The 26,326-nt window shown below is 45.9% G+C and overlaps 1 protein-coding gene across 3 annotated transcripts in view; it reads right to left on the bottom strand.

The window, feature by feature from the left end:
* Positions 1-8,397: 8,397 nt before the first annotated feature.
* The window catches only part of M1AP (meiosis 1 associated protein), a 568,197-nt gene continuing 550,268 nt past the window's right edge, over positions 8,398-26,326 (bottom strand). For all 3 annotated transcript variants that reach the window (XM_069632517.1, XM_069632519.1, XM_069632518.1), the window contains exon 10: positions 8,398-11,202. In XM_069632517.1, the coding sequence (XP_069488618.1) occupies positions 11,035-11,202 (168 nt within the window). In that variant the 3' untranslated portion in view covers positions 8,398-11,034. The remainder of the gene's footprint in view (positions 11,203-26,326) is intronic.

The following is a 26,326-nucleotide window of genomic DNA, read 5'->3' as shown; positions in this document are numbered from 1 at the left end:
ACGGAGGTGGAGGTGGAATAGCCGCTGCCATAACCAGTCCAGTTAATGGTTCTCCCTTACTGTTTTTTTTCTCTTCTCTTTTTATTTATTTGCTTTGGGTTTTGACTTAGTCCCCTTTTTAAGGACATTTCTTGTCAAGGGTGGTCTGTAAACGCTTCTCAAAGCTGAGAGAATGTAAAGTCACTGTTAGCTGCTTTGCTTCCTCTATCACGATTGGATGAAATTCCTTAAACACAACTTCCTCCTGAAATGGAAGCATTTCGTCTTATAATGAGCTTCATTTACGCTCTGCTGCTGGCAACCTGCTGATAGCCGAGACGCGTTGCATAGGCAAGCAACGCACCACAATGATTTGTTTAGCTGCGCAGGGCCTGTGCATGCGCGTGGTCTCGTTCCAGAGTAATGAGGGTTTTGTGAATGCGCTAGTGCCCGGGGCCTTAATTTAGGATTTGTTTCAATGGCGCACCTCTATGCCATCCGTCCCTCTTCCTTTTTCGGGGACATGCCATGCCTTGAGCCCTCCTCACCTGGGAGTGCCGGCTGCAGTGCATATTCTCTTCTGCCTTGCCAGCGGCGTGTCTTGCCTGCTGCGATCCGCTGGCTCCGTTCCCCCACTTCACCTCAATCTTCGGATATGGGCCATCCTCGTCGCCACTGATGAATTGCCATACGCAAGCAAGATAAGTGGTTGAATTTAGAATTTATTTAGATTCTGTGAGAGCAACAGGCACCCAGCCCGGCCCTTTTCCACCCACCAATATGTTCCAGAGCTCGCCCGAGTTCTGGAACTCATTTAGAACATATACAAGAACAGAAGCAAAGATATAGAAGAACAGAGGCAAAGATAAAACACATCAATATCCTATGGGGGATCTGAGTATCTGACGCCACCTTTAGAATAAAGGATGGGTGAGCAATGAAAGATGGGCGTGTCTTTAAGCCACTTTTTCCTTTTTTTACAGTATGTTATGTTAATTACACTTATAAGGCGCCAAAGCCCGCAGGCATCCAGGCGCCGAAAGACAGAAGTAGTTGCAGACAGAGCTGGAGTTATTCTATTCAAACAATATAGTATGAAGCTTGTCGGAGAACAGAGCCTGGATTTGATGATCTACCCTTGCAGACGTTATGGACACGGAAATGCCCAAAAAGACTGTATCCAGAAGTGACAAAGCCTCCAGATTCTTCACACATTTCTAATTGTTGAACAATACCCGACAAAGGGACTAATCGTGATAGAAACTGAGACCGCAACTCACAGTACTGCGCTACTGTTAAAAGACTGCAGCCCAAACCCTGCCTACCCAAACACTGTACAGCGCTCTGCTTCTTGAACTATATCCGCGCTTTAAACAATAAAGCAAAAGATGGAAAAACGACACTCTACTGAAAGACACACATTTGCGTTTTTTATGTCCAGAGTGAATTTTCTGCATTGGGTGAGGCCTTTACTTCCTTTCTTTCACGTGTAGTTGGGACAGAGCGTCCGCTGTCATCTGAAAATCCTGGGATGTTTTTTCTGCTGAATTGGGTTTGTTCAGCCAGTCGCCCTCATCTGGGCACCGCTACAGTCATGCATTTGGAGTGATTGTTCACTAAACCTGAAGACTGGACAGTGATGGGTAGGCATTGGAGCGGGAGGAAGACATCCTGCAGGCCCATGGCACACATCCAGTTCCTCTCCGAAGGGCAAAGAGGCATCAGGTGGAGGGACAGCACTCTTTCTTTGTGTCCCATTTTGCTCTCAATACCAGTACGAGTCTCATCGACTAGAAGCGTTGCCACTTTTTCTGTGGCTCCATTTTGAAGAAGCAGTTTTGTTTCTTTCGGTGGCGCTATTGCTGTAGCTGATTCGCTGATTCTCCAGGGGAATGGGCACGGGTGGTAAATTGTAGAAGATAAGCAATCTGTACAATATGGAGCACTCAATCTTTTTTGGGAATTTTTGGCAAAATGGGAAACGGCTTTCTAAAGTCCCTCACACCTGATCATTGTTAGCAGGGAAATGAAGATTTGCAATAGAACATTGTTATTAGGAAAAAATACACATCTAACACACACAAGGTCAGTGAAAATGAATACCGTTACAGTTTAAAAAAAATATAATATGCCATTCGGAGTTCTGCCCACAACCTTTAGAAATGATCACCCATCTGTCCACCCCAACACTCACGAGCGCCACACAAACAATTCAGGCTTTCGAGAGGCCAGATTGTTTCATGTGCTCCCATTGATGAGAATACGGGGCATTTTAAGCCAATCGGAGCACGCAAAAGTGATTCACCAACATTATCATGTGCCAGACATGCCTGCTCTGATTGGATGAAATCCACCAGTCAGAAAAGGGGCACCCCTTCTGCTGCCCTTTCTGTATTATGGAACCGGACGGTGGATTGTCTGTGCATTTGCCCATCTGCTTCCACAGTACTAAGGGGGAAGATATGTGCCCAGCACTAATTGCGACAAGCCCCCAGGATTGGATGCAATCATTACAGTTCCAGGTTTCCTGAAGATTTCATTCATAAATGCTACCATTCAGTGGGAGCCAATGGGAGTTGAGTTAGTCTCTTGTGAGCCATGGCTCTCAACCATTTGTCTCGCAAAGGCGGGTGAAATCACCCGATTTTGTTTCTGGCGGGTGAGACGCCCATTGGAATGAATGGGCGTGCAGGAGACTTGGCGGGTGAGTCAGCCCTTTGCAAGGCGGGTGACACCCGCCAAAAGCGTGTGAGTTGAGAGCTATGTGTGAGCCGCTGCCCGGCTCTACTCCTCAATAGGGTGGTGGTGAAGACCCGGCATGTGCTACAAAGTTTGTTGGGCTCTGCTTTGCCCATTGACCATGTGAACAGAATACGTTGATTCAATCACGTTGTTACCAAAATGGCCTCATGTACCTTGGCTTCAATATATGACCCATTTCTGAATTACCACCATCATTGTATCTGAGTTGGTCTCAATCGAAGGTCAATAAAGCTTACATACAATGATGCACACAAAGAAGTAACCCGTGAATGGGTCATACAAGGACACGCTCCCTGTGGCAACGAAGGGGCTGAATCACAATCCTGAATTATTTCCTGCTGTAAACCCACTAGATTTCCAGGTACGCGTCTCGGATTGTATCCATGGCACATCATCTGCCTGATCCCTGGAAAAGGGATTCCCAGAGAAAGGAAGCCAGCAACCGTGTAGTGGGGGTCATCGGTCTAGCCCATGAAACCCCTCTCATTGATGAGTCGTGGTGGCATACATTGGTGGCTAGGTCTGCCACCTCCTGGGCAACTGGGTAGCCTTCTTTCTTGCCCATATCACGTTTTGGTAAGGGGCCTACCATAATCTACACTGTTTCCCAAAGTAAATCCTCATTTTGTCCTACAAGCTAAACAACTTGCTGCTCTGATCGTTGTTGCATAAGTGTTACACACCATCTTTCCAATGGAATCCATCCTGCGACACTGATTGTGCGGAGGCAGGGTGGTTGATGAAGAGTGTGGGCTAGCCCTGTGGAGGGTCCTTACTTGAAAATAAAGGGCCAGACGCAGGCCTGGTATTTTGTACCCCATCTGGGTAACCTTTGCTGAGAGAGCATCATTGAAGCAACAAAGTCTTCAGTGGAGGAGACTCCCCTGGAATGAATGCTAACAAATCAGCCTGTATCTGTGTTGTCACCACATAGAGGTGTGCCATGAAGTGGAGGATAAAGGCATCTGTGATATGGGCCATGGGGATGTTCTAGGCCATGTCCCATTAGGTAAGGTCTTCTTGGGATCCTCTGTGCAGAATAGAAGACAGCGCCTTTCCTCTCATCATGGGTGACTGAATTAACCCTCTACACTCTGATTCTCATCGGTGATAGGTGAGAGGAATCCTGCAGATTCATCACAGATTCCCCGGTGAGGATCTCCTCCCACATGGCCAGCGGATCGCAGCCGTTACCCGATCCTGACCCTGGGGGTCGTATTATGAGGAAGGATCATGTGGGAGGGGACGACTATCAGGAAGACATTATGACTCCACTAGAAGAGAAACAGTATGCCCCACCCTTCTGAAACTCTAACCTCTAAAATACTGATGGCATACTGTCAATCTGATCCTTCTATCAGACATAATGCTCACTTAACATCTGTTTCTAATGGTTTTCAATTAAACAGATCCAAAGCAATACAACTTCAGCACAATCCTATGGACTCCAACTCCCATAAAACCTCAAGTACTGAGATGAGAAAGAGGAAGAAGGAGTTGATGTGGATTCAAAGAAATATGAAGCTAAACATGCACAATATTTATTATGATGGAAACCCACTGTGCCGTATATACAAAAATGGTGTGCCTCTTTCAGTCAGGAGAGAAGATGGGCAAGAGAGATGCAGAACAGGCAAAGCGGGAGGCAGAACCGAAGGTAGACACCCGAGAGCAGACTATGCTGAAGGAGGAAGGTGCTTCCTATTGGAAAGACGAGAGACCGGTAGAATTACAGCGGTTATCGCAGGAGGACCGCTTGGCAGCCGGCAGCAGTGCAGAAGCTGTCGGGGACGCAGCTGCATTGAATAGCAGCAGTTCAACCGGCGGGTGAATAAGAAGCTGGCGGGAGAACTACACAAGGGTCTGCACAGTGGGAAATGCTTTCCTGAAGCAAGGACTTTGCTGCAGTCATACGCCAGGAGTCCGAAACACCAACAAACACTGGTGAGTCTGCCCAGAAGCATTGCACGTCCCGGAGCTGTACAAATCTTCATATATGGAATATCAATATGAGGAAGATTGGAACACGTATTGCCACACGCTAATGAATACTAACTACATAGTTAACAAACAGAACTTGAACAAGTCTCCATATATGATATGTCAATATGGGGGAAGTTGGAAAAAGTAAGACCTGTAGCCAACAAAGTATAAATATATCTGAAAAGGACACAGCCTACCCCTCCCTTCTACACCTGTAGGTATGTGTTCTGCACACACCACTACTACAGATACCTTGATTAGTCTGTATTTTTCATAAAGCAGATCATCACTGCTTGTTAACAATAAAAACAATTTTATTAGTCATCATACACTATAAAAAAACCTGTATTCAGGCTTAGCACTATAACACAGAACACATTTGTTATATTCGTTGAGTTTTTTTGATCTGAGCCTCTGCAGAACAGCATATTAACATTCATATGGTGCTTTACATGGTGCTCTTTGACCATGCAGTAAAAATGTGAGGGGTTAGTAAACAGTGACTTTGTGTTGTTCTTCCAATACACATTACAAGTGAAAATACAGACTAATCAAGTCTCTTCAGGATAGGGAGCGAACGGCCTTGATTCAAACCCTTTTATTTGAATAAAATGTCTAATGTTGAAAACATTACAACTTGGAGTCTGCCTCTCATTTCTGACCCCTCACATAGGCCAGATACCAAAGGAATGCCAGACCTGCTTGATGTCAGTATCTCACCATCGCGCCATCCCTCCATGTTGAACGCTCACAATGTTGATGATGCTGAAGGACCCGGCAAGAACAGCCATGAGACCTGGTCTAACACCATTGGGGATTTCAGAGGTTATTAGCCTCTTAGAGGAAGACAGTGAAGGGGCTTTAGCGCATCCTAAGGATAAGTACATTTTAGCTCTGAGCCTAATGCCCCTCCTGTCTTTGAGTCTCATATAGGACGTCATTCAATGTATAGCACACTCCTCAACATTGTTAGTCAGGGAGGCAGCCAATCAAAATGCATGGTTATCCTTTCTAGAAGTCTTATCTCCACAGGAAGCACACTTCCCGAAATAAGACCTAGTTATCCGAGGAGAACAGAAAAATTACTCATTGGGAGAAAAGAATTTAAAGTGAATAAAACTCAACTTTGACCAAAGACTTTTCACACTTGCAAGGAGCGGGGCAGAGATGCTGAATAAAGCGAAAGACTGCTTCAAATTGTCAAATACAGAAAGTAATTACTCTTGAAAAGCATGAGTTTGTGTGCAAGAACCCTAAGCTGTTTCTTAGACTTTTAAAGCAGCATTTTGGGTGATGATACCTATTTAGTTGGTTAGTGGTGAAAACATTTTTCTGCTTGCTTGGACACATCGCTAGACTGTTACCCAGTGAAGCAGAGGTATTACATGCCTTGTTGGAGAAAGACTGGTCGTGCACCTTCTCGGTCCCCAGAAAAATGGCATCTAGGTACAAATGTCCAGCCAACTGTGAATATTGAAACTACACCACGTCCGATTCCTTTTGAGGCTTTGAGTGAAAACTTGGGTTACAATCCACTGATAACAAATGGCATTACAAATTGCTATGCATTGTGACAAATCATTAGACGTCGTCATTTCTTCCAAGCAGGGAGCCCCTTCTAATGAGGCCAAGGAGGTGAGGCCTCTACCCAATAGTACCCCTCGGGGTGCTATAATGAGGAAGGATCTCTTAGGGAGGGACTCCCACCTTAGCGAGAATGATGACTACCTAGGGCATAGCCCTTACAGGAACATCACACTCCAGCCTCTCCTCTACTATTTGTTTTGCAGAGACTAGACCTATATGCTGTTGTAAAGTAGACTACCTCAAGGTCCTGGAAAGTGCTGCAACGAAGAAAAACATCAGGAGCATAGCTAATCTAAGAACTGGGATGAGGTGGGACACAGGAGCAATGAAGAACAATACTAAGAAGGGACTGCAGCGGTATAGACTTTTGTGGAGGCGTGCTTCCTCTTTTGCGATAATGACGGGCTGCATGATAGAGAGACGCAGCCAACCAGAACTATAGACCGTGAAGCCTGAGAAGCACAAAGGAGACGCAGAGACGGCCAGGTAGTAGCCGAGAGCAGCACACTCTCGGAGTGAAGAGGAAAACGAGCCTCCTTTACCTGTAGGCTTCCAGGCGGTAACAGGAGGCTGGCAGATGGTGACGCGAACGCAAGAAGCAGTGCCCATACGGTCACTACAAGGGTCGGGCAAAAGATCTGCAATGAGAAGGAACTGAAACACGGAGAAGCCTGTGCAGCATCCAAGCAGGATACAGACCCCAGGAGGAACCGGCCACACATCCCAGGTGCAGACAAGGTAATGGGAGAGGCGCAGGGACCGGTAGGGGACGAAAGGTGCGGGAGGCACAAACCCTGTACTGCGATTATGAGCAGGACTACCTTGCTTTGTCAGTACTTGGCAAACGAGGCAGTCAAGGGGACATAAAGAGAAGGGAAGAGAAACCACGGTCAAGGACCCAACCCAAGAGAGTGGTACAAGTCATCTTCCGCATGGCAGAACTTGGCAGGGAGGTAAAGCAAGTGGGCCAAACCAAAGAAGAAGAGAAACAAGGATCGAGGATCCAAATCAAGAGCGCAATACGAGTCATCTTCCTTCTGGCAGTTCTTGGCAGGGGAGTGGACCAAGTGGGCCAAATTAAAGAAGAAGAGAGAAACCAGGGTCACGGACCCTCACAGCACTCACAGTTGGATGTTATAAGTGTGAAACCGAATGATGAGAAGACATTGGGAAGGGAGTCATTCTCCGTGGTTGTAGGAGACTGTGTCATAACTGGTTTATAGTCATAATGCCGAATTTAGAAATCCCGAAAAAAAAATCTCGAATAAAAAAGGGTGAATAAAAAAAATATCGAATTTTTTTTTATGACGTTTTTTGTTCGAAATGGGGGGGGAGGGTTTACTTATTTTAATTATATAACTAGTGCCAAAAAAAATATATGAAAATTCGATATTTTATTTTCGGCCTTTTATATTCGAGATTTTTTTTTTCGGGATTATGACTAACCACCGTCATAACTACCAGGAGAAGGGAGCCATTCTCCTGGTAACGTGGACCGGGAGGAAGGTCCAACAAACCTGGGCAAGGGAGTCATTCCCCTAGGCTAATTTGAGACTGAGGCTTATGAAGTAACCGTTATTTAGGAACTTTATGACCTGGAGAAAGTAGTCATTCCGCCGGGTTATTTGAAACTGAATGCCAGGAGAAGAGGGGCATTATCCTGTCCCAACAAGAAAACATTGAGCCTCATTACAAGTTTGCCAGTCCGGTAACTACGGGACCGGTAAGCTTGCCGGTACCATAGTTACTGGTCTGGCAAACTACGAGTTCTGCTGAATGGTGCCGTTGCATCCGGCCTCCCCATTCCCATTGAGGGGAGTAAAAGTTTCCGGCCCCTGGCAATGGGGAAATACGGGGTCCGTCAGGGTTGTAATGGCCTTGTATTTCCCCATTGCCAGGGGCCAGAAAAATTTGCAAGTTTGCCGGCAGCCTGCCGGTTTTACCGGCAAGGCTACCGCCAAACTTATAATGAGGCCCATTGTGTTTTATTTGGAACTTTGTGATCTGGGGAAGGGAATCTTCCTGGCAGGCCTGTTATTTGGAACTTTATTTGGAACCTTGTGACCTGGAGAAGAGTCGTTCCGCCAAGTGGTTTGAGAATGAACGCCAGGAGACGGGAGGCATTCTCATGGGATCAGCACAGTGCTGCTTTTTTGTTATTAGTTCAAAGTGTAAGGGCCAGAAGTAGGGATTTCTTGACACAGGACGGTGGACACTTTTACTTTAACAGACATCCTGACGGTCACCTTAGATCTTTAGTTGAGACAGGGAAGACCTCTTAGGAATAGGGAAAGATAGGCTTTCTCTTGCTTTATTTTACCAATAAAGGTCTATAGACCCAAATATGCCACCTTTGTGTCAGAGTCCTTCTGGTGCACCCTTACAACATACAAATTGTAACATTGAGCATCAGCAAACATACAAAAACATTTCACGAGATGGAAGCAGCAGACCAAGGAAGTGGTCACAAAATGATTGAAATGTCATAACAACATTTCTTTCAATGCCATATCCTTCATTGCAACTTCAACAATTGTTTACACAACTAATAACATTGTGTATGTTTTTAAAAATATTTAAATAACTTTCTTAAAACGTTTAAATCTATTTATTAAAATTCTTTACAAATAATTTGAGATTCTTCTTCAGACCTCTGAAAACAGTCACACAATTCTAGGGTACACTCTTAGTGAAACATTCTCGGCCACCTTCAGCGAAACGTAAGTGTGCCATACCAACGTTTAGCGCTCTTACCAAGAGCGCAGTCAAAGTCTTCCACAGTACTTCAAAATGTCATAGGCTTCGACGGATCTATGCAAGAACTTTGCATAGTCTTTGAAAGATCTTCCACAAGACATTTTCGGAAAAAAAGACCCTTGCAAAGTCCTCTCAAGATATTTGCAAGACCTTTGAGAAATATTTGAGAGGTTTTCACTGGACCTATGCAACATCTTTGCCAGATATTCTTCTTTTTTTAAGCCTTTGTTATGTTTTGTTTAGAACTTTGAAGCAACATTTTGGGTCAAACATTGTTTTACTATATTTGTAAAACCTTCACCTACTGCAATACAATGTTGGAAGTTATACACGGCCAGTGTAAAACTAATTTAAAAGCTGTATAGCTAGTAATGTTGGAGTAGAAATGTCGAAAGAAGCACTGAAAACCCTCCTGCAAAGTTAGCCGAGAAGCAATGAACCTTGCATACTCTGCTTCTCCGATGTTGACGGGCCCTGTGTAGATATTGCTAAATAGAGAAGTTTAGGCACAGATGAACAAATTCCAAGCAACTTCTGTATGTGTTTGTTTTGATTTAGTTAGGAGGACCTCACATTCCTCTACATATTGTAATAGGTCATGTATCCATTAGCACACTGTGACCTCTGCCTACAGTCACTTGCACTTAAGGCAACAAGCATTGGCAGTATTTTTTCACCCAAGTAGAATATGCCGAAGGACCCTGGATGCATGTGGTTTGGCCAGCAGATGCTACTGGTTAGGCCTTCTTTTAATAACTTAGGGGGGATGTAGGGTGGTACAACCTAAATTGCTTCCATTCTCCCAAAGAAGCCTACGAGGTAGGCATAAAGTCTAGAAACTGTTCTTCAGACAAACAAAGTCATGGGTCTAACCTAAGAGAAGGGAAATACAACACGTGTAATAGAAACAGTTAATAACGCCTAAACTGAAGAAGAGAATTTAGTTCCATGCGGTACAATGGTAAGTTAGGAACAAACTGAAATGAGTGCTGGTAATGGGGTGCCATCCCCCTATCTTTGTGAACGAGCTGGTTCAGCCTCTTTTCACTTAGTCAACTTTGAAACCTTTCTGTAGCAGGTAAAGTTGGTCATGCTCTGCTAGCCCCTATCTGAATTAGTGAGTACAAAATAACATAAGCAAGAACACCTTTATCTAAGCCTGCAGGGTACTAGAGAACTCCATGCAGCCATGACTCCCACCCTTACTTATCTGAGAGCAGCCCACGGTGCAGGCGATGGTACATTCATCAAAGGGCTACTCCTAATGTAGGAGCTTTGGCTCTCAAGATCTCTCAGAGAGCACACTCTGAGATACAGGCTTTGTGGCCCTTTGGGTGCTATCAGAGAGCAGTTGTTGAGCTACAGACACACACACACACACACACACACTATATCACTCTATGAGCACAATCAAAGAGCAGCGCACTAGCCTCTACGATGCGATTGCAACAGTAACCAAGATCAGCAAGGATGCAGTAACCAATGTAGCAGGGTCAGACCAAACAGACCAGTGTTTCGCAGCCGAGTCGTCTACAGATCTCAACCTATACCTCACAATGAGGAGTTACACATAGGAACGCTAAGAGTTACTCATCCAAGGGTATAACTGCTCCTAACAAGCCCTGGTGTGGTGAAACCATAGGACCGCCAGCGCTTGCTTGGATTAGTTGAACAATGGGCTGCTGAGCTCCATGTGATTGTACAGTGAAATGGAAAGGATTTAAAGCGATCTGTTCTCTTGTCTACACAATACCGCTAGAATGATATGCTTGGGTTCCATTGTTTCTAGATCGGCCATCGTCTGTGTATAGCTTTCATGCTGTGCCTGACCAAACTTCATCAGGAACCTCCCCCAAAACATGGCGCACGAGAACCAATGGTGGAAAGCAGGAAACATGGAGCAGAGAGGACAGGGACAGACATGTGCTGTCTACTGTGTTTCTAGCCTATATAAAAATAGGCGACCTAGAGTCCATCAAGAAACTCGTCATCATCTGAAAACAAGCTGAGATCACCGCTTTCCTTGGCAAAGGCATCTGGCTTGAAGCCGGTGGTGGGAAGGCGCGGAGGGGCATGGATCATCGGCAGCGGGGCTACTGTGGCTCTTGCTTTGACGGGGTTCTGTCGAAACAGCTGTTAGAAGAAAGTGAGAGAAAAACAAAAATGGAATAACAGAAGAAATCACAAGTAGCCCCACTTTGGATAAATGGCTTTTTTAAGTTAATTAGTATATAGGGGAGTAGATGGCAACCAGCAAGAGTGAGAGGAAGGAAATTAGAAGAGAAGAAAAACACAGTAAGCTGGAAGTAAGTGAGGGAAGTGGAGAGCTTGGGGAAGGATGTGTTGGGCACATTAGTCTGGCTGTTCCTGAGTGAGGTTCATATGCCCATGCACACATGATATACAATGAATATGCAAATGACTAATTAGATCACCTTGTAGGAGGCTACGTGGCACAATATCTGGGTATGATTGCTCAGTGAGAGTATGCAGCATTGTAAGTTAGGCAATAGGCTGCGTCCCCCTCCCTGCCATGGGGGGAAGCTGTCAGTTAGACGGCAAGCTCAGATGGGTAGTTCCTTGTGGCTGCGGTCAGATGTGCTGCCTTTCATGTGCGCTGCTGCAGGGTTACTCGGTATCCCACCAATCGAGGCTTCTACATACATTTGAGGGGATGTGCTATCTTGAAATATGGTGGTGGAATAGGTTGGCTGCCCCAGCCTCTAGGGGGAGACCACTTGCTGAATCTACCAGAGGCCAGCCATAAGCTTGCAAGAGCACCTCTGATGTGTATAACAGAACTGTCTCTGTCCAGGCAAAGTGCACCCATTTCCAAAATAAATGCAGTTATATTTGTATTAATGAACCCCCTGCAATAATGAGTTCCAGCAAGTTACTGACAGTCTGTTTTCTAGTGAGAGCTTAATAAGTGTGTAGTCTGTCAGAATTGGCAAAGCTGCTGGGCCTAGACTGGAGATACTTGCATGCTTCCTCGCGAACTTGGCAGGGCTTCTAGGCTAGCTCTTCAAGGCTATAATTATTGCAAGATCCATACCCAAATCCTGCATTTTAGCCTTGTAGTTTTTTGGTTTAAGAAAGTCTACACAATAGACTTGCATTGTTGTCAACCTATTTCACACCTCTATGTGGCAGGAAAGATATTCACCAAATACCCACTCTAATGGTTAGAAGACTGATCTAAATCTAATAGCATTGACCCAGCAAAGCAAGCCAGTTTCTGTGAAGGCTTTCGCACAATAGATCATTATCTTTAGCACTATTATCAATATCTATACTGAAATAAGAAATGGACAGGTGCATGTGGACTTCCTGGACCTTCCAATACCTTTGCTTCTGTGCTTTAGCACCTTGAAACATCTCTTGTGCTAGATGGAATTACCAATAAAGATCTCAGGCAAAATAACCAGACAGACTCAAATAATATGGAAAAGTACTACTTTATTCTCAATTTAATAAAGCAGGGTCAACTGGCAGACATCAGACGGATGCTTGCACACTCACACACAAACTTAGTTATACAGAATCTTATACCACAATATGTATGCATCATCTATGATGCCATCCTACATGGTAAACCATAAAATGTATTAGCGGAAGGGATTGATTAGGGGAACATATCTACTTATAAAATGTATACGTGTTAGTACTTTATTGGCTGTCTCATATCTGTAAGACGCACCTCAAATTACCTCTAAATACGTATAATACTAAATATAGCAAACAAAATGCCAGCGGATTGGTCTATGCAACAATGTATAGCAGGTTGCCCCGTAGACGCACTGATTGGTTGGCATCCTCACCCAACCTTGCACTTTCGGCACGGCTAGCAGCACGTAAGGAAACCGAAACCCAGGTGCTTGAATCACGTCAGTTTTCTCCCTACTTTCCCAATTAGTACATCATCTCTCATCATTCCGTTTATGAGTCAGAGTGTCCCGTCTGTAGTTGACCTTGTAGCCTGCTCTTTGTTATAGGACATTCAAGGGAGCGAAAGCACATCACTATCTTAATCCGAGGCTTAATGAATAGCCCTTGTTTTCGACTTCTGAGTCACGTGTGAAGAGACCATGAATTTGTCCATTTCAGCCTCTTATTTACAATTTGATTTAATTATACTGAGTGTCATTGCTCCTCTTGGCACCTAGAGAGTTGCTCACTCTACCTTGTATAGACTTTATACACTTTTATTGTCCAATACTTGGCTCTTGCAGATGTTTTCTTCTTCTTTAACCTAAGAGAAATATGTCTCGTCCATGACATATCCATCTGCCTCCCTTCATATTTTGCAGCTATTCCTTAAAATAGCATCCTTGGTCCCAACCCAATATATACTCCTCGTCTTTTTTCACAGAAAGCTGTTCTTCCAGCGTCTCCTGACTCTGCAACCCTGATCTGTTTCTGAGGCAGCTTAATTGAATATTAACACGAGCCGGCGCCCATTTCCCAACTATGTCCGTCTTAGCCAAGTTATATATTCCTCATTAGCAAGCTTCTATGTATCTTTTCTACCTTGCGTTACTGCGCATTTACACTTATTGGTCATCAAGTTACTTTGTCTTCTTTTGCATTCATGATATGATATGGAATTTATAACACGCCTGTACACAAATGTTTCTAGGCGCGACAGGACAATGAGGGGGGGACATAGGGAGGACAAAACAAAAACGGTACTAGGCCCATTGTCATTCAGATGGTGCAAGAGCAGGGGAGAGGAAAGGTAGAAGAGCTGAGGGAGGTGGGGGCGGGGTTGAAGGGAGAAGTGCAGGTAACTAGAAAAGTGCAGCCAGCATGTAGCTCAGTGGAGGTTAAATCGAGAAGTGTAGCCATCTGGTGGCTCATGATTGCAGAGAGAAGGGACTGTAGGGTTGCAGAAACAGACCACAAGTGCTGGGAGGCAGTGCGAGGTGCAACTGGACATGCAGGAGCCTGGGCCCAAGTTCAGAGGGTAGCCAGGTGGCCAGTGCGTGGAGCAGTCAAGAATCAGCAGGGGAGAGGAAGAGAGAAAGCGGAAGCGAAGAGGAAGGTCTTGAGTTACTTCCGGAGAAGGTTCTGCTCAAGTTAGAGAGGCAGGGAGGCTGTTCCAGAGGGAGGCACCGGCCAAGGATAGAGATCTGCCCCCAACTATCTGCTTGGAAAAGCAACTGACCCTCAGAGTTGGAAGTGGATGAGTGGAGAGATCGAGAGGGGAGATGTTTAGGAAGAGAGAGTTGGAGGTAGTGCGGTCCCAGGCCCCAGAATGCCTTGTGGATGATGCAGAGGGTCTTGAACGTGATCCTTCCCACCACTGGGAGCAAATGAAGAGATTTCAGAGCTGGAGAGATATGATCCCTGGGCTTGAGGCCAAGGACAAGCCTTGCGGTCCTGTTCAGGATAAGTTGAAGAGGTTGGAGAGTCGAGGCAGGAAGCATTAGAAAGAGGCTGTTGCAATAGCCCATCCTAGAGAGGACTAGAGCTCTGGAGACCGCGATCTTCTTGGGAAAAGTGAGGAAAGGAAGAATACCTCAGAGGAGGTGAAGTTGATAGTTTGGCTTCTTAGAGATGTCAGAGATGTGAGGAGAGAATGAGAGGGTGGAGTCAAAGGTGACCCCAAGGTTCTTAGCCTCACAGGTAGGAGTAGGAAGGGGGACCAGAGTCGGCGGCCTGAGAGAGAGGGTATTCATGATTACTTTATAATTTCATACATATTTCTCTTATCGCTTCAGTTATATCGTCACTCTTAAGTATTTTCATATCGTTTCAGTGCAGTTCTTATATCTAATTTATGACTTCACTCTGCCCTCATCTGATTTCACTCAGCACTTCATGGTGTCCAATGGTGCATGCTTCCATGCTTCCATATGGCATCCTTCCTCACATTCAGTGCGAGGGTGCATTTGATACAGTTGTCCGAGGGCATGTCGTCTGTTTCAGTATGACGGCGGTGAGGTGGCAGGAGTTGGTGAAAATGCATCCAACTGCTCCTCTAGATTCCCCCTCTGGTCGAGTCCTCAACCATATTCCTTTCTTCATTCTCCTTTATTATCTCTTCATACTATTGTTTCTTTGGGACCCATATCTTTGTCACCCCCCTCAGGCTGACCTGCATTCTTTATATGTTCATCCACACTACAGGTTATGTGGCAGCAATCACCTGATGGTGGACAGAATATCCATCATCCTGCACATTTGTTATGCTCCTTAGGGTAGTAGAACTTAGTTCCTGGAGGTGCAAGGGTACATTTCTTTATATTTTCATGGGTACTTTCCTCATTTTGCATCTGCTCCCCAGTTCCAGCGTCTATATCAATCATGATCTTCATTCAAGTAGATTTCTTGGCTGTCTTCTGGCATTGTCCCAAGATAATCCTTATGAGACAAAATCCTAGCAATACCAACTCTAGTACTGTTCCAAGTAATTTGAAGGCATTTGCCAACCAAGTTAGTATCCATGAGAACAGAGGTGAAAACCAGCCATCATCTTCGGTCTTGGCTACTTCTTCCACCATGTCTATGTGCGGGGTTGACTAAAATAGTTATTGCTACTGTCAAAGTCCCATTGTCCGCATCATGGGCAGAGTAAATGTACAACAAAGAGGCCCGATCTTGGCGCACACGCCTCCTACCATTGCTATAATTAAGTCCAGGATATACCTGTTCTGGAGGGCCATAAGCCTGACTGCCCTCAACTCTTCTCTGATCGCATTAAATCCTTGCTCACTCTACCTTGTATAGACTTTATACATTTTTAATTGTCCAATATTTGTCTCTTGCAGATGTGGTGTTCTTCTTTAATCTAAGTGAAATATGTCTCGTCCATGGTTTATTCGCCTGCCTCCCTTCTTGCTTTGCAGCTATTCCTTAAAAATAGTATCCTTGATCCCACGCAAGCATAGACTCCTCTTTGTTCTGAACACAAAGCCGTTCTTCCTGTGTTTTCTAACTCTGCAAGCCTGATCTGTTTCTGAGGTAGCTTAATTGAATATTAACACGAGCTGGCGTCCATTTTCCAACTGTGGCTGCCCTAGCCACGTTATATATTCCTCTATAGCAAGCTTCTATGTAACCTTTCTACCTTGAGCTACTGCATATTTACACTTATTGGTCAGCAAGTTACTTTGTCTTCTTCTGTATTCATGATTACTTTATCATTTCATACATGTTTTCTTATCGCTTCAGTTACATCGTCCCTCTTAAGTATTTTCACATCGTTTCAGTACGGCTTCGTATATCTTCTTTATGATATCACTCTGTCCTTATACGATTTCACTCAGCACTCCATGATGGCAATGGTTCGTACTGACAATCTTCCATACGCCACCCTTCCACAATTTCAGTGTGAGGGTACATTCAATACGGTTGTCTGAGTGCATATCGTCTCTCATGCACTCAATGTGGTATAGGCATAACACATGGAGCCTCACATAGGACCCTTCTCCTGCTGTTCCAGTACGACGACTGTGAGGAGGTGGGGGTTAGGAAAAATGTGTCCAACTGCTCCTCTCCACTTCTATCAACAGGAAACCTTTATGAGCTATGATGGATGAAGTCGGGGTGCCTAGAAGGCTACTGCAGTTGAACCAAATGACTTTTGCTGAGATGACAGCTACAATGTGATGCACACAGAATGACAGGCACATGCACCAATGTTCTGCTATTTTTAAGTGATTTGGATCCCAAACCACCTTCTAAAAATATACATCTACCAACTATTAATGGAAGCTCATACAGCTCACTACTCTGTGCAGACAGCAGCCTCCAGTTATCCCTTGATTGCTCTTAGTGGGCTCAGTGCATGTTGACATGTGAGGGTTTGTCATTTCTTCCATTAGCTTCCATGAGCAGACCCACATCCTTATAAACAAGCAGGCACAACCATTCTGCAGGGTTAATCCTATTGAAAGTAATGTGAGGAAAAGGGGTCCAGAAGGCAAGAGAAAGAAAAAGTGGCTTACAGAAATACTGGAAACAACAGAGAGGAAAGGAGAAACAACCAATAAAAGAGTGAAGATGAAAATAAAAAAGGACATCAGAGAGAAAGCAACAATGCTTCATCTTAGCATTGGCACACTGGCTCAAGGCACAGTGCAAAACCCCGTGGGCACAAGTGTGTCTGACTGAGGAAAGCCACACCACTTTAATGGCTGTTGAAAAATACCTGCTTAGAAAGTGACTGATGGAAGAAAGACAAACTCTTTAAAATACAATCATGAATTGGTTCCACCAGTAAGGTCTACCGCAAACAGTGAGCAGGATTCAAAAGGTAGGCAGGGCTGACACTAAGTTTCGCAGTACAAGTGCAGTTTTTTCAATCAAACAGGAATCTATTAAACAGGATAGCTTTAGCGGGGCAGCAAACATTTTGTGTCTTTCTTTCACGATCTTGCTGTCTCTTTTCTTTTACATAACACTGCACTAAAAGGTACAAATGACACCTGAAAAGGAGAAATGCAAGCACCTGTGTCAGGATTTACATCTAGCTACATTGGTCTTCATAATGCTGTGACAGCTGTTTCTAAGGGTCCCTGATTTAGAAAAAAGACAGGTATGCGAAAACAGCCAATTTTACTAAGGTAAAATGCCATGATTTGACACCACGCCTTCCACCACTTCATAGATACATGGTAATAAAGCCTCAGCACATCGTAATTGCTCCATTCCTTACTGTCTTATCATGTGCCTCCTTGGATTTAATCTTTCCTCTCTTCCCACCTTTCAGCACATAGGATTCAGCAGGAAACACTATCTAATAGCCTAATATTATCAATATTCCTATTACAGCCAGAACTGTTGTTTCTCTGGTATAAGCTCACTCCTTAAACATCCCTTTGTGTTTCATTTGTGATCTTAGGTGTATTTTGACCCATATGTATCTTATGTTCAATCTGGAACTCGCGGCTGTGAAGCGAGTCCAACCAGTCTTGTGTGCTGATATGTGTAAAGGTTAATGTTGTACCCTCCTGGAAAGAATTGAGAAGCAAAGAAAAATAAGGAATGAAGAAACACAAGAAAGGAAAATAATGGTGGGAGAAAGGAAGTGAAAAATAAAAAATAAAATGGGATGATGGAATTAAAAGGGCCTTAAAGGAAAAGCCAGAAGAGACAATACCGAGACAGGAAAGAAGACCATGGAAAAAATTATTAGAAAGTAGGAAATGCAGGAAGATATAGGAAATCAGAAGAAATAAGAGGAAGAAAAGAGCCAAGAAACTAAATTTGGGAGTAATGAAATGAAATGGACTGAAGGGAATAAGATGATTTAGGAAATCAAAGGAAAGAGAGAGAAGAACCACTTGAATGCAATATTATCCAAAGTGACTGCACATAGTGATGGCCACACAGAAGAGTGAGGAAGATTGCAATGCATGACTGAGTGAACATTAAATGCAATAAGAAGTGGATGAAAGAGACTGAAAAGAATACAAAGTGAGTAGGGTAGCTAAAAAGCAGTCACATGCAGCGTGTTTATACTGAGAACACATAGGGATACAGAGACAATTGATATAGCTATGGGGTGATTACTATTCATAAACCTTGAATAGAATAGCTAGCGTAGGCCCTCCACCTCTGCAGGAGGGAGGACCAAGGGCAAGAGAAGGAAGTGAAAAAAAGATGAAGTATTGAGGGGGTTAACACAGAGCTTACCCACAAATATTTCTAAGGACACATGACCTGCTTCAGCCTTAGCTTCCAAACCCTACTAATAGTGGGCTAGAAAGGTGTCCGCTGTTTTGCAAGTACCGGCTTAGCAAATCTCAGCAATGGGAACATTTCACCTAAGAGTGGCCGTAGCTGCTTTCTACCCAGGGGAATGGGCTCTTGGCCTTCCTGGAAGAGGCTTTGAGGCCTTGCAATAACACACAGAGATACACAATTCTATTGCTAAAGCTACAGTGTGCTTAGAGGCCGCGAACCCAGACCACACTATGCCCTAATTGACAAATAACTATTTGGACTTTCAGGAGTCCTTTGTCCTTTCCGCATTTTTAAACCCCGCCCCCCCCCCCAAGACCCCCGCCACCTAGCTGAGCCATACTGTGAACTTCAGGGATGGAAAATTGTTTCAAAACACAATGTTAGTGATTCAGGACAGGGGATCAGGTTCTGCTCAGCATTTTCTGACCAGTGAAGAAAAACTGGGAAACAGATATGTCGAGGCAAGCCGGAGCAATCAAGATCATAGCAGTGGATTCTTTGAAATTCAGGATTCTGGATCCCCTGTTAGAAGGAGGGGCATCAGTGGAAAGGCGTAGAGAAATGTGTTGGACCAGTTAATCAAAAGGGCATTCCTCTTTGAATCATGCGGCTAGTACCTGGATGCAAAGTTTCGGTATTTGGCATTTGTGATGCTGAAAAATGTTCGCTTTTTAGTCGCAGCATGAGGAGAAGTAGCCGCCATGTACTTTGTCTTGGAAGGACCCATTTGTGATCTTCCAAAAAGGATCTGTTCAGGAAATTGGGTTGGATATTCAGGAATACGGGCAGATGAGCGTTCATCAATAATGGGTCGCTGGCTATAAGCCAATGTGATATTGCCTGAACTTCACTCAAGAGGATTCTGGATTTGGTCCCACCTTGTTTGTTAACTTAATATATGGTGGTCACATTGTCCATTTGAATCGGTTGCTGTAATGGAAGGACGGCCTTCTGAGCAAGGTGTACTGCCCTGAGCTCCCACATGATTATGTGGTAGATTGTTTCCTTATCTGAGCAAGTGCCTTGTGCGTAAGGCGATTCAGGTGAGCTCCTCCTTTGCTGTATCCATGACAAGATTCTGTTGAGCCGGAGACTCCTGGTACAGGATCCCTTGGAGCGGATTGCTTTCCTGATACCACCATGAAATTGAACCTTATGCTTTCTCAGTGAGGATCAACGTGCATTCCGAGTAAACTGACAATTTAGACCATTGCCCTTCTGCACACTCCTGGAGAAGCAAACTATATGGCATGGCAGGAGGAACGATGAAGACACCGGAGGTCCTCAACCACAGAAGAAATGACATCTGTGTCGCTGATGATCTGCCTTTGCTTCTGAGGAGAAGGCAAATCCTTTCAATACAAAATTCTGTTTTCTCGATCAGTGCCCCACTTAGCTCGAAGAAAGTGACTCCTCTGGGACAGAATCTGATTTGATTTCTTTAAGTTCACCTGGTGCCCTAGACTTAATAAAATGTGTGCGCTCTAAGTCCTTAAGCCTTTGCTGGTAGGAGGATGGCACGATTAACGAGTTGTCCAACTACAGGTAGATGAAAAGTGTCATCAATCTTCAGAGGTAAGTAGCCTCTACTGCCCTGAACTTGAAGAAGGCTCTTGCCTCAGATGGGAGAACCTTGAATTGAAAGGGTATCTTGTTCACTGTGTCCATGAGGTACGTCCTGTCTTTTCTGTTGGTCGGCATATCTAAACATGCCCTCTGATGGTCTATGGAGCACATCCAGTCTCCTCTCCAAAGGTTGGGAAAGATCTAGAGAAGAGATCGCATCTTGTCTTCGAACCATCTGTTTGCTGACGTCAAGTCCAGAATGGGCGTGTACGCGCTGGATACTTTTTGCAAATGAGGAAGTATGTGAGTAAATAATTTGTGCCCTTCTGTGTGTTGGCACATGCTCATATACTGCTTCTTGCAAGAGGGTCTGAGCCTTTAGGAGCAGCTGGTCATGAATAAGACAATACATCCCTGGTCTGAGAGGGATGCTTGGAGAAGAGGAGTCAGAGCTAAGAGGGTATCCATTCTGCACAACATTGAGAGCCCAGGTGATTGTGTATACCTCGCCGTGCTGAAAGTTTGGCTGATCTGCTTCCCCTCACCTGCGTGTGCTATCGTAGAGAGAGAGTAAGAAATCAGCTGTTTCTGAGGGGCAGGGGCTTCTTGCTGCTACTGAACATTGTTTCCTGACTCTACCTCTCTGCTGCTGGTAATCGTCATGTTGCTGCTGGTATGACATATGATGGAAACATTGGCTTAATAAAGATTGCTCCTGGGAATATCATTTCATCCCTGGCATGCGAAAGGAAGGCCAGAATAATGTACCCAGTAGCTGGAGCGTCTTGGTTTCATTCTGGCCAGGTCGTCATCAGCATGCGAACCAAAAAGAGCATTTCCAGATAAAGGGAAACACATCTTTTTTGGTGTTTGTTGCGTTTCAAAGATGTTAATCTAACCCAGGCACATCTATTCCCCAGATCATGGAATAATTATTTGCAGACACATCTGCAACCTACTTTGAAATGCAGATAATGTTGTCTGGGACTATTCCTTCATTGCCAATTTCCAAAAGGTATTCCTTCTCCTTTTGATATGATATATTTTATTTATAGCACGCCCTTACACAAGTGTTTAAAGGCGCAATGAGGCAGGGGAGGGGAACAGGTGGTACAAGAGCGATCTTACTAGGCCCAGTGTCATTGAGATTGCGCAAGTGCGGGGGAGAGGGAAGGGGAGCAGTGCCAGGGGAAGAGGAGCAAGTGCGCGACATGGGATCAAACATTGAAAAACAAGAAGTGCGGCCAGCAGGTGGCACTGCAGGGTTAAGTGCAGAAAACAAGTGTTAGATAAGTGCAGGCAGGGGGCTTGTAGGGCTGCAGATACAGCACCCAAGTGCAGAGTTGCCAGGAGGCAGTGCAGGTGTGCAACTAGGAGGGCAGGGACCTGGCCCCGTGGTTCAGAGGGTCGGCAGGTAACCAGTGCAGTGTCAGACAGGAGATCAGCAAAGTAGCGGAAGAGAGAAGGCAGAAGCAAAGAGGAAAGTCTTGAGCTGCTTCTAGAAACCGGAGATGGTTCTGCTCAATTTTCAGAGAGGCAGGGAGGCTGTTCCAGAGGGAGGCGCCAGCCGAAGAGAGAGATCTACCCCCAACTCGTTGCTTGGAAAAGCAACAGACCCTCAAGGAGTTGGAGGTGGAGGAGTGAAGAGCTCGATTAGGAAGATAGATATAGTGAGATTATGGGGGGAGTAGAGGAAAGGAAGAATACCTCTGAGAAGGTGCAATTGGTAGTTTGACTTAGCTTGACTTCTTAGAGACATCGGTAATATGAGGCGAGAAGGATAGTGAGAAGTCAAAGATAACTCGGAGGTTCTTAGCCTCACAGGTGGGAGCAGGAGGAGGGCCAAGGGAGGCCAGCCAGAGAGTGGCGGGAAAGAGGGGGCAGGTGTGCCGATGAGGACAATCTCCGTCTTGCTGGCAATCAGTCAGAGATCATGGGTGGCACACAACTCCTGTATTGCCGACAGACAATCTGGGATGAGAGCAGGAGAAGAGGCGGCAGAAGGGAGCCTGAAAGCAAGCTATGTGTCATCAGCATAGCACTGGAAGTTGGAGCAGAGAGCAGCAATGCGGTGGGAAAGAGGTGCCAGGTATTGTTGAACAACCAGGGAGAAAGGTTAGACCCCTGGGGAACACCGCAGTGGGAGAGAGAGAGCTAGAGGAGAGGAAGGACCCAAGTTGGACCTGGGAGAGACGGTCATGAAAGGAAACAAATCAGCCAGGCCAGAGCCTGATACCCAGTTTTGTTTTGTTTATATTTGTAAGCGCTCACACAGCCTGGGGGCATTGAGGCGCTGTTACAGATTTCTTTTTTTTTGTTTTTTTTTTGTTGTCTTAGTTGCATATTTATAACTCGCTTAAATATCCAGAGGTAGCGTGGACCCAGGGATCGAACCAGTGTTGCTTCGTGTCGTCTTGCTTCCAAGGCGAGCAGGTTCCCACTGAGCTAACCTCCCCGAGGTTATCACAGAGACCGTTAAGCAGGATGGCATGGTTGCCCGTGTCAAAGACAGAAGAGAGTTTCAGTAGGATGTGTACAGAGGGTAACCAATCAGTGACCATCTGGACTGTGCCACAACGATCTGACGAGAATGGAAATTGATCAAATTGCCCTCAATACAGAAGTTGATGTATTACACATGCATTTGACTTCATTCTCCTCCTCTCCCTGTGTGCTGGGGCATTAGAGGATGAGTATGGAAACCTCTCCCTGACTGATGAGACTATTAAGAACTCTGCTGGAGTCTCCTTACGGACAAAGGGATGACATTACCCAAGAGCCTAATATTTCCCATCTGGTTTTATGAGATGCCAGTGTTGGAGCCCAAACAGTGTCTAAAAGAGTTTCCAAAATACCAAAGACCAAAAGGGTCAAAGGGAAAGACAAAACTGCTCCGGTGGGTGGTGAGTCTTGAAATTCAGTATTGCTTGCATACAAGTACGCGTCATACCCAGCTTCGTAGCAGACCATTCTGAGACCTCTGAGAAGGTTATCAGAGGTGTAATCTACGGAGGAATGACCTGGGAGAAAAGGTGCTCCAATCCGTATCAGTGTCTGATTTTGGAGGCATGTCTCTTAAATGGGGCACCTGAGATGTTGGTGCTGGTGCTTTTGGTGGAGGTGAAGGCATCTTCAGAGAATCCTCAGTCCTCGGAAGGCTGGTCATCCGCCATAGGCTGTAGGCCACCTGGAGGATTTTCTGTAGGTTGAGTCATTGAAAGAACTGACCTCGATATGGAGTGCCTTGCCATAGAGCGTACTGACGTCAAAGTCATCGATGAGCCAGTCCTCAATGTCGAACAGGTTGCCAGGGAAGGCTTCGTAGTCAAGGTTCTCGAGGTTGACTGATGGCCACACTGCTAATACCAGGCATGACATGCATGGCCCGGGTGAGGATGAAGGGGATGGAGATGGAGGTGAAGAAGCCCCCCTGCCAGTAGTTGATGCACGGGACGGCCATGCTGTACGCCAAGCACTAATTGACGAATACTTTTAAGACACAGGGACCATGAATGCATTTTGTCAGTCAGACACTGGGCCAATGTGAACATGCACAAAGGGAATGTTGTAGTTTGGACACTGAACACCGTAACACTTTAAATGGATGCACACCAAAAATTACAATGTCCAGCCAGGGATTGTTCTCCAGAAAACTTGTGGATTACATGAAAGTGCAAAACTGTGCCCACTCCCCCCTCCCACAATCTCAAAACAAACTCCCTCACCAACCCTCAGATCCCAAATGTCCCCATGTGCGCAACAAACAGTGTTGCCTTCACCAATGTTACTCCTCACATTTTTTCCAATTTTCAGAAAGTCACTTTTTGGCGAATTTAGGGTCTGGGGGTTCCATGGCCATGCGCCGTGCGCTCCTGCGCATTAAGCGCACAGGGCTAGATTGAACAGAGGTGGAAGGTGTTGACGTGGTGGATGTGTCAATTGTCAATCCCCTTGCAGACCCATAGTGTGGCTTCTGCACTTGCCTGATGTTGGCTAGTAGGGCCTCGGTCAGTGACCCCATGCACTGCCTGAATGCAGACGTGGACGCCTCCACGGCAGCTGTATTTGCAGCAATGGCCGTGGCTTTGGCCTTCATGGCCTCATTAACGGCAACGACCTGTTGCCGCATGATCTGCAGCATCTCATCTTGGCTGGCCTCCACCCTTGCAAGACGGACCTCAAAGGTGGTTTCTGTCGCAGGTGTACCGGTGGCTGGTGGGGTGGTGGAAGGCAGGGTGGTGGAAGGCAGGGTGATGGAAGGCTGGGTGGTGGCAGGCACCTGCATGGGGCCCTCGTCCTGGGCACTGTCGTCCGCGAAAATGCCGATGTCCGAATCTCCTAGGTCAGAGTCATGGAGACATGGGTCATCCAGGCTCTCTGTCTCCACAGGGGGGGAGTGGGTGCCAATGGGTGTTGGGCTGGGCAATCCCAAAGATTCTTCGGCCTCTTCGACCACCTCTGTGGACACGACATCCGTGGTGGCCGGTGGTACAGCTGGCACTATCGCAGCAGGTGCACCCTGCAGAGATGATGCCTTGTGTGGCACACTGGGAGTGGTCGCAGGCACATTTTCAGAGGAGGGGGTTGCGGTGGCCCTGGTCCCCTTGCGTGCACTGGATGTGCTTGACCCCCTGTCCTGGGTTCCACCTTCCTCATCGGTGCCAGGGGGATAGAAGAGATGCAGGTCATCAGTGAGATTGCCAAATGGCAGCTGTGATTTGTTGCAGTGTAATATTTGATACATTCAGGCATGATTTCATTTCTGTTGTGTGGCATTTCGTGTACTGAGGGGACATGTTGGCAATGCTTGCATGGCTGGTGGCAATGGATTGTCTAGGTGGGGGGAGGGACATGGGCATGGATGGGTCATGTTGCACCTCTGTTGGGTTTACATATTTCACGCAGCATGCATGTGGTGCAGGGGGTGACAATCAGTATTCTGTTGGTGAGTTGATGTTGCCTTGGGTAAAGGAATTGCCTTGCCTAATCGGACTCCCACCTCACTTGTGTCACATCATGTTTTGTTATTGGTGGATGTGATGGTTCACTCACCTTCCTCTGTTGTGGTAGCTGCCCCGAACTCCTGCTCTCCGATCCCCTCTATGGATTCTGGATCGATGAATCCACTTGCAATCTCCTCCCATGTGGTGAGCTTAACAGGGGAGTGTGTGCCACCGCCTGTCGCCATTGCAGCCCTCTGGTTCTCCGCAAGGATCTTCCGGACACGGAGGCGGAGGTCGTCCCAGCGCTTTCTGCAATCCCGGACACTCCTTGGGGTGCACCCCACTGCTGTTACCCTCTGCGCAACCTCCTGCCACACCTGTTTTTTACGCGTTTGGGCCGCATGCTTCAGGTCCGTGCTTCGGATTATGTCAGCATGCTGTTGTAGGGTGTCTGCTAGCATTGTCAATTCTGCATCTGAAAAGCGCTGCTTCCTCTTCCTTTGTGAGCTTTTTCCAGTGGCCTTTGACATCCTGGTTGTGGTTTGGCACTCAACAACACGGGTGTAGTGGTAGTAATGGAGGATGGCAATGGATTGTGTTTTTAAAGATGGCCGCCGGCCCATTTCCCGTTCCTGCGCGGTGACGTAATTTCTGGGTTCGTTTTTTGCGAACACGGTAATAACATGACGGTATTACCGTGCCGGTATTTACGGGTTAGTGTGAGGCGGTAGCGCAATGGGCGGGCCCCGCGATGCCGGTATAGGGGGCTTGGAGGCCCTTTACCGGCATGGCGGTATTGCCACTACCGGCATGGGGGAACGCGCGTGCTCGCGCACTCGTGATGACCCGCAATTAGCGGGTTCATACGTGCACGGACACGCTCATTCCGGCATGCCGGTAATGAACCCGGTTTTACCGGGCAACTCGTAATGAGGCCCAATATCTATATTGCATTTCATCAGGAAACACACTTGGTACACAATATGATATATGATAAGGCATTTATAACACGCCTATACACAAGTGTTTCAAGACACAATGAGGCAAGGGGGGAA

The sequence above is a fragment of the Ambystoma mexicanum genome, chromosome 6q (genome assembly GCF_040938575.1).
Source record: "Ambystoma mexicanum isolate Mex_15411 chromosome 6q, UKY_AmexF1_1, whole genome shotgun sequence".
NCBI classification, from domain to species: domain Eukaryota; kingdom Metazoa; phylum Chordata; class Amphibia; order Caudata; family Ambystomatidae; genus Ambystoma; species Ambystoma mexicanum.
Note: the sequence above shows the minus strand (reverse complement) of the source record. Positions and strands in the feature narration are given on the sequence as shown.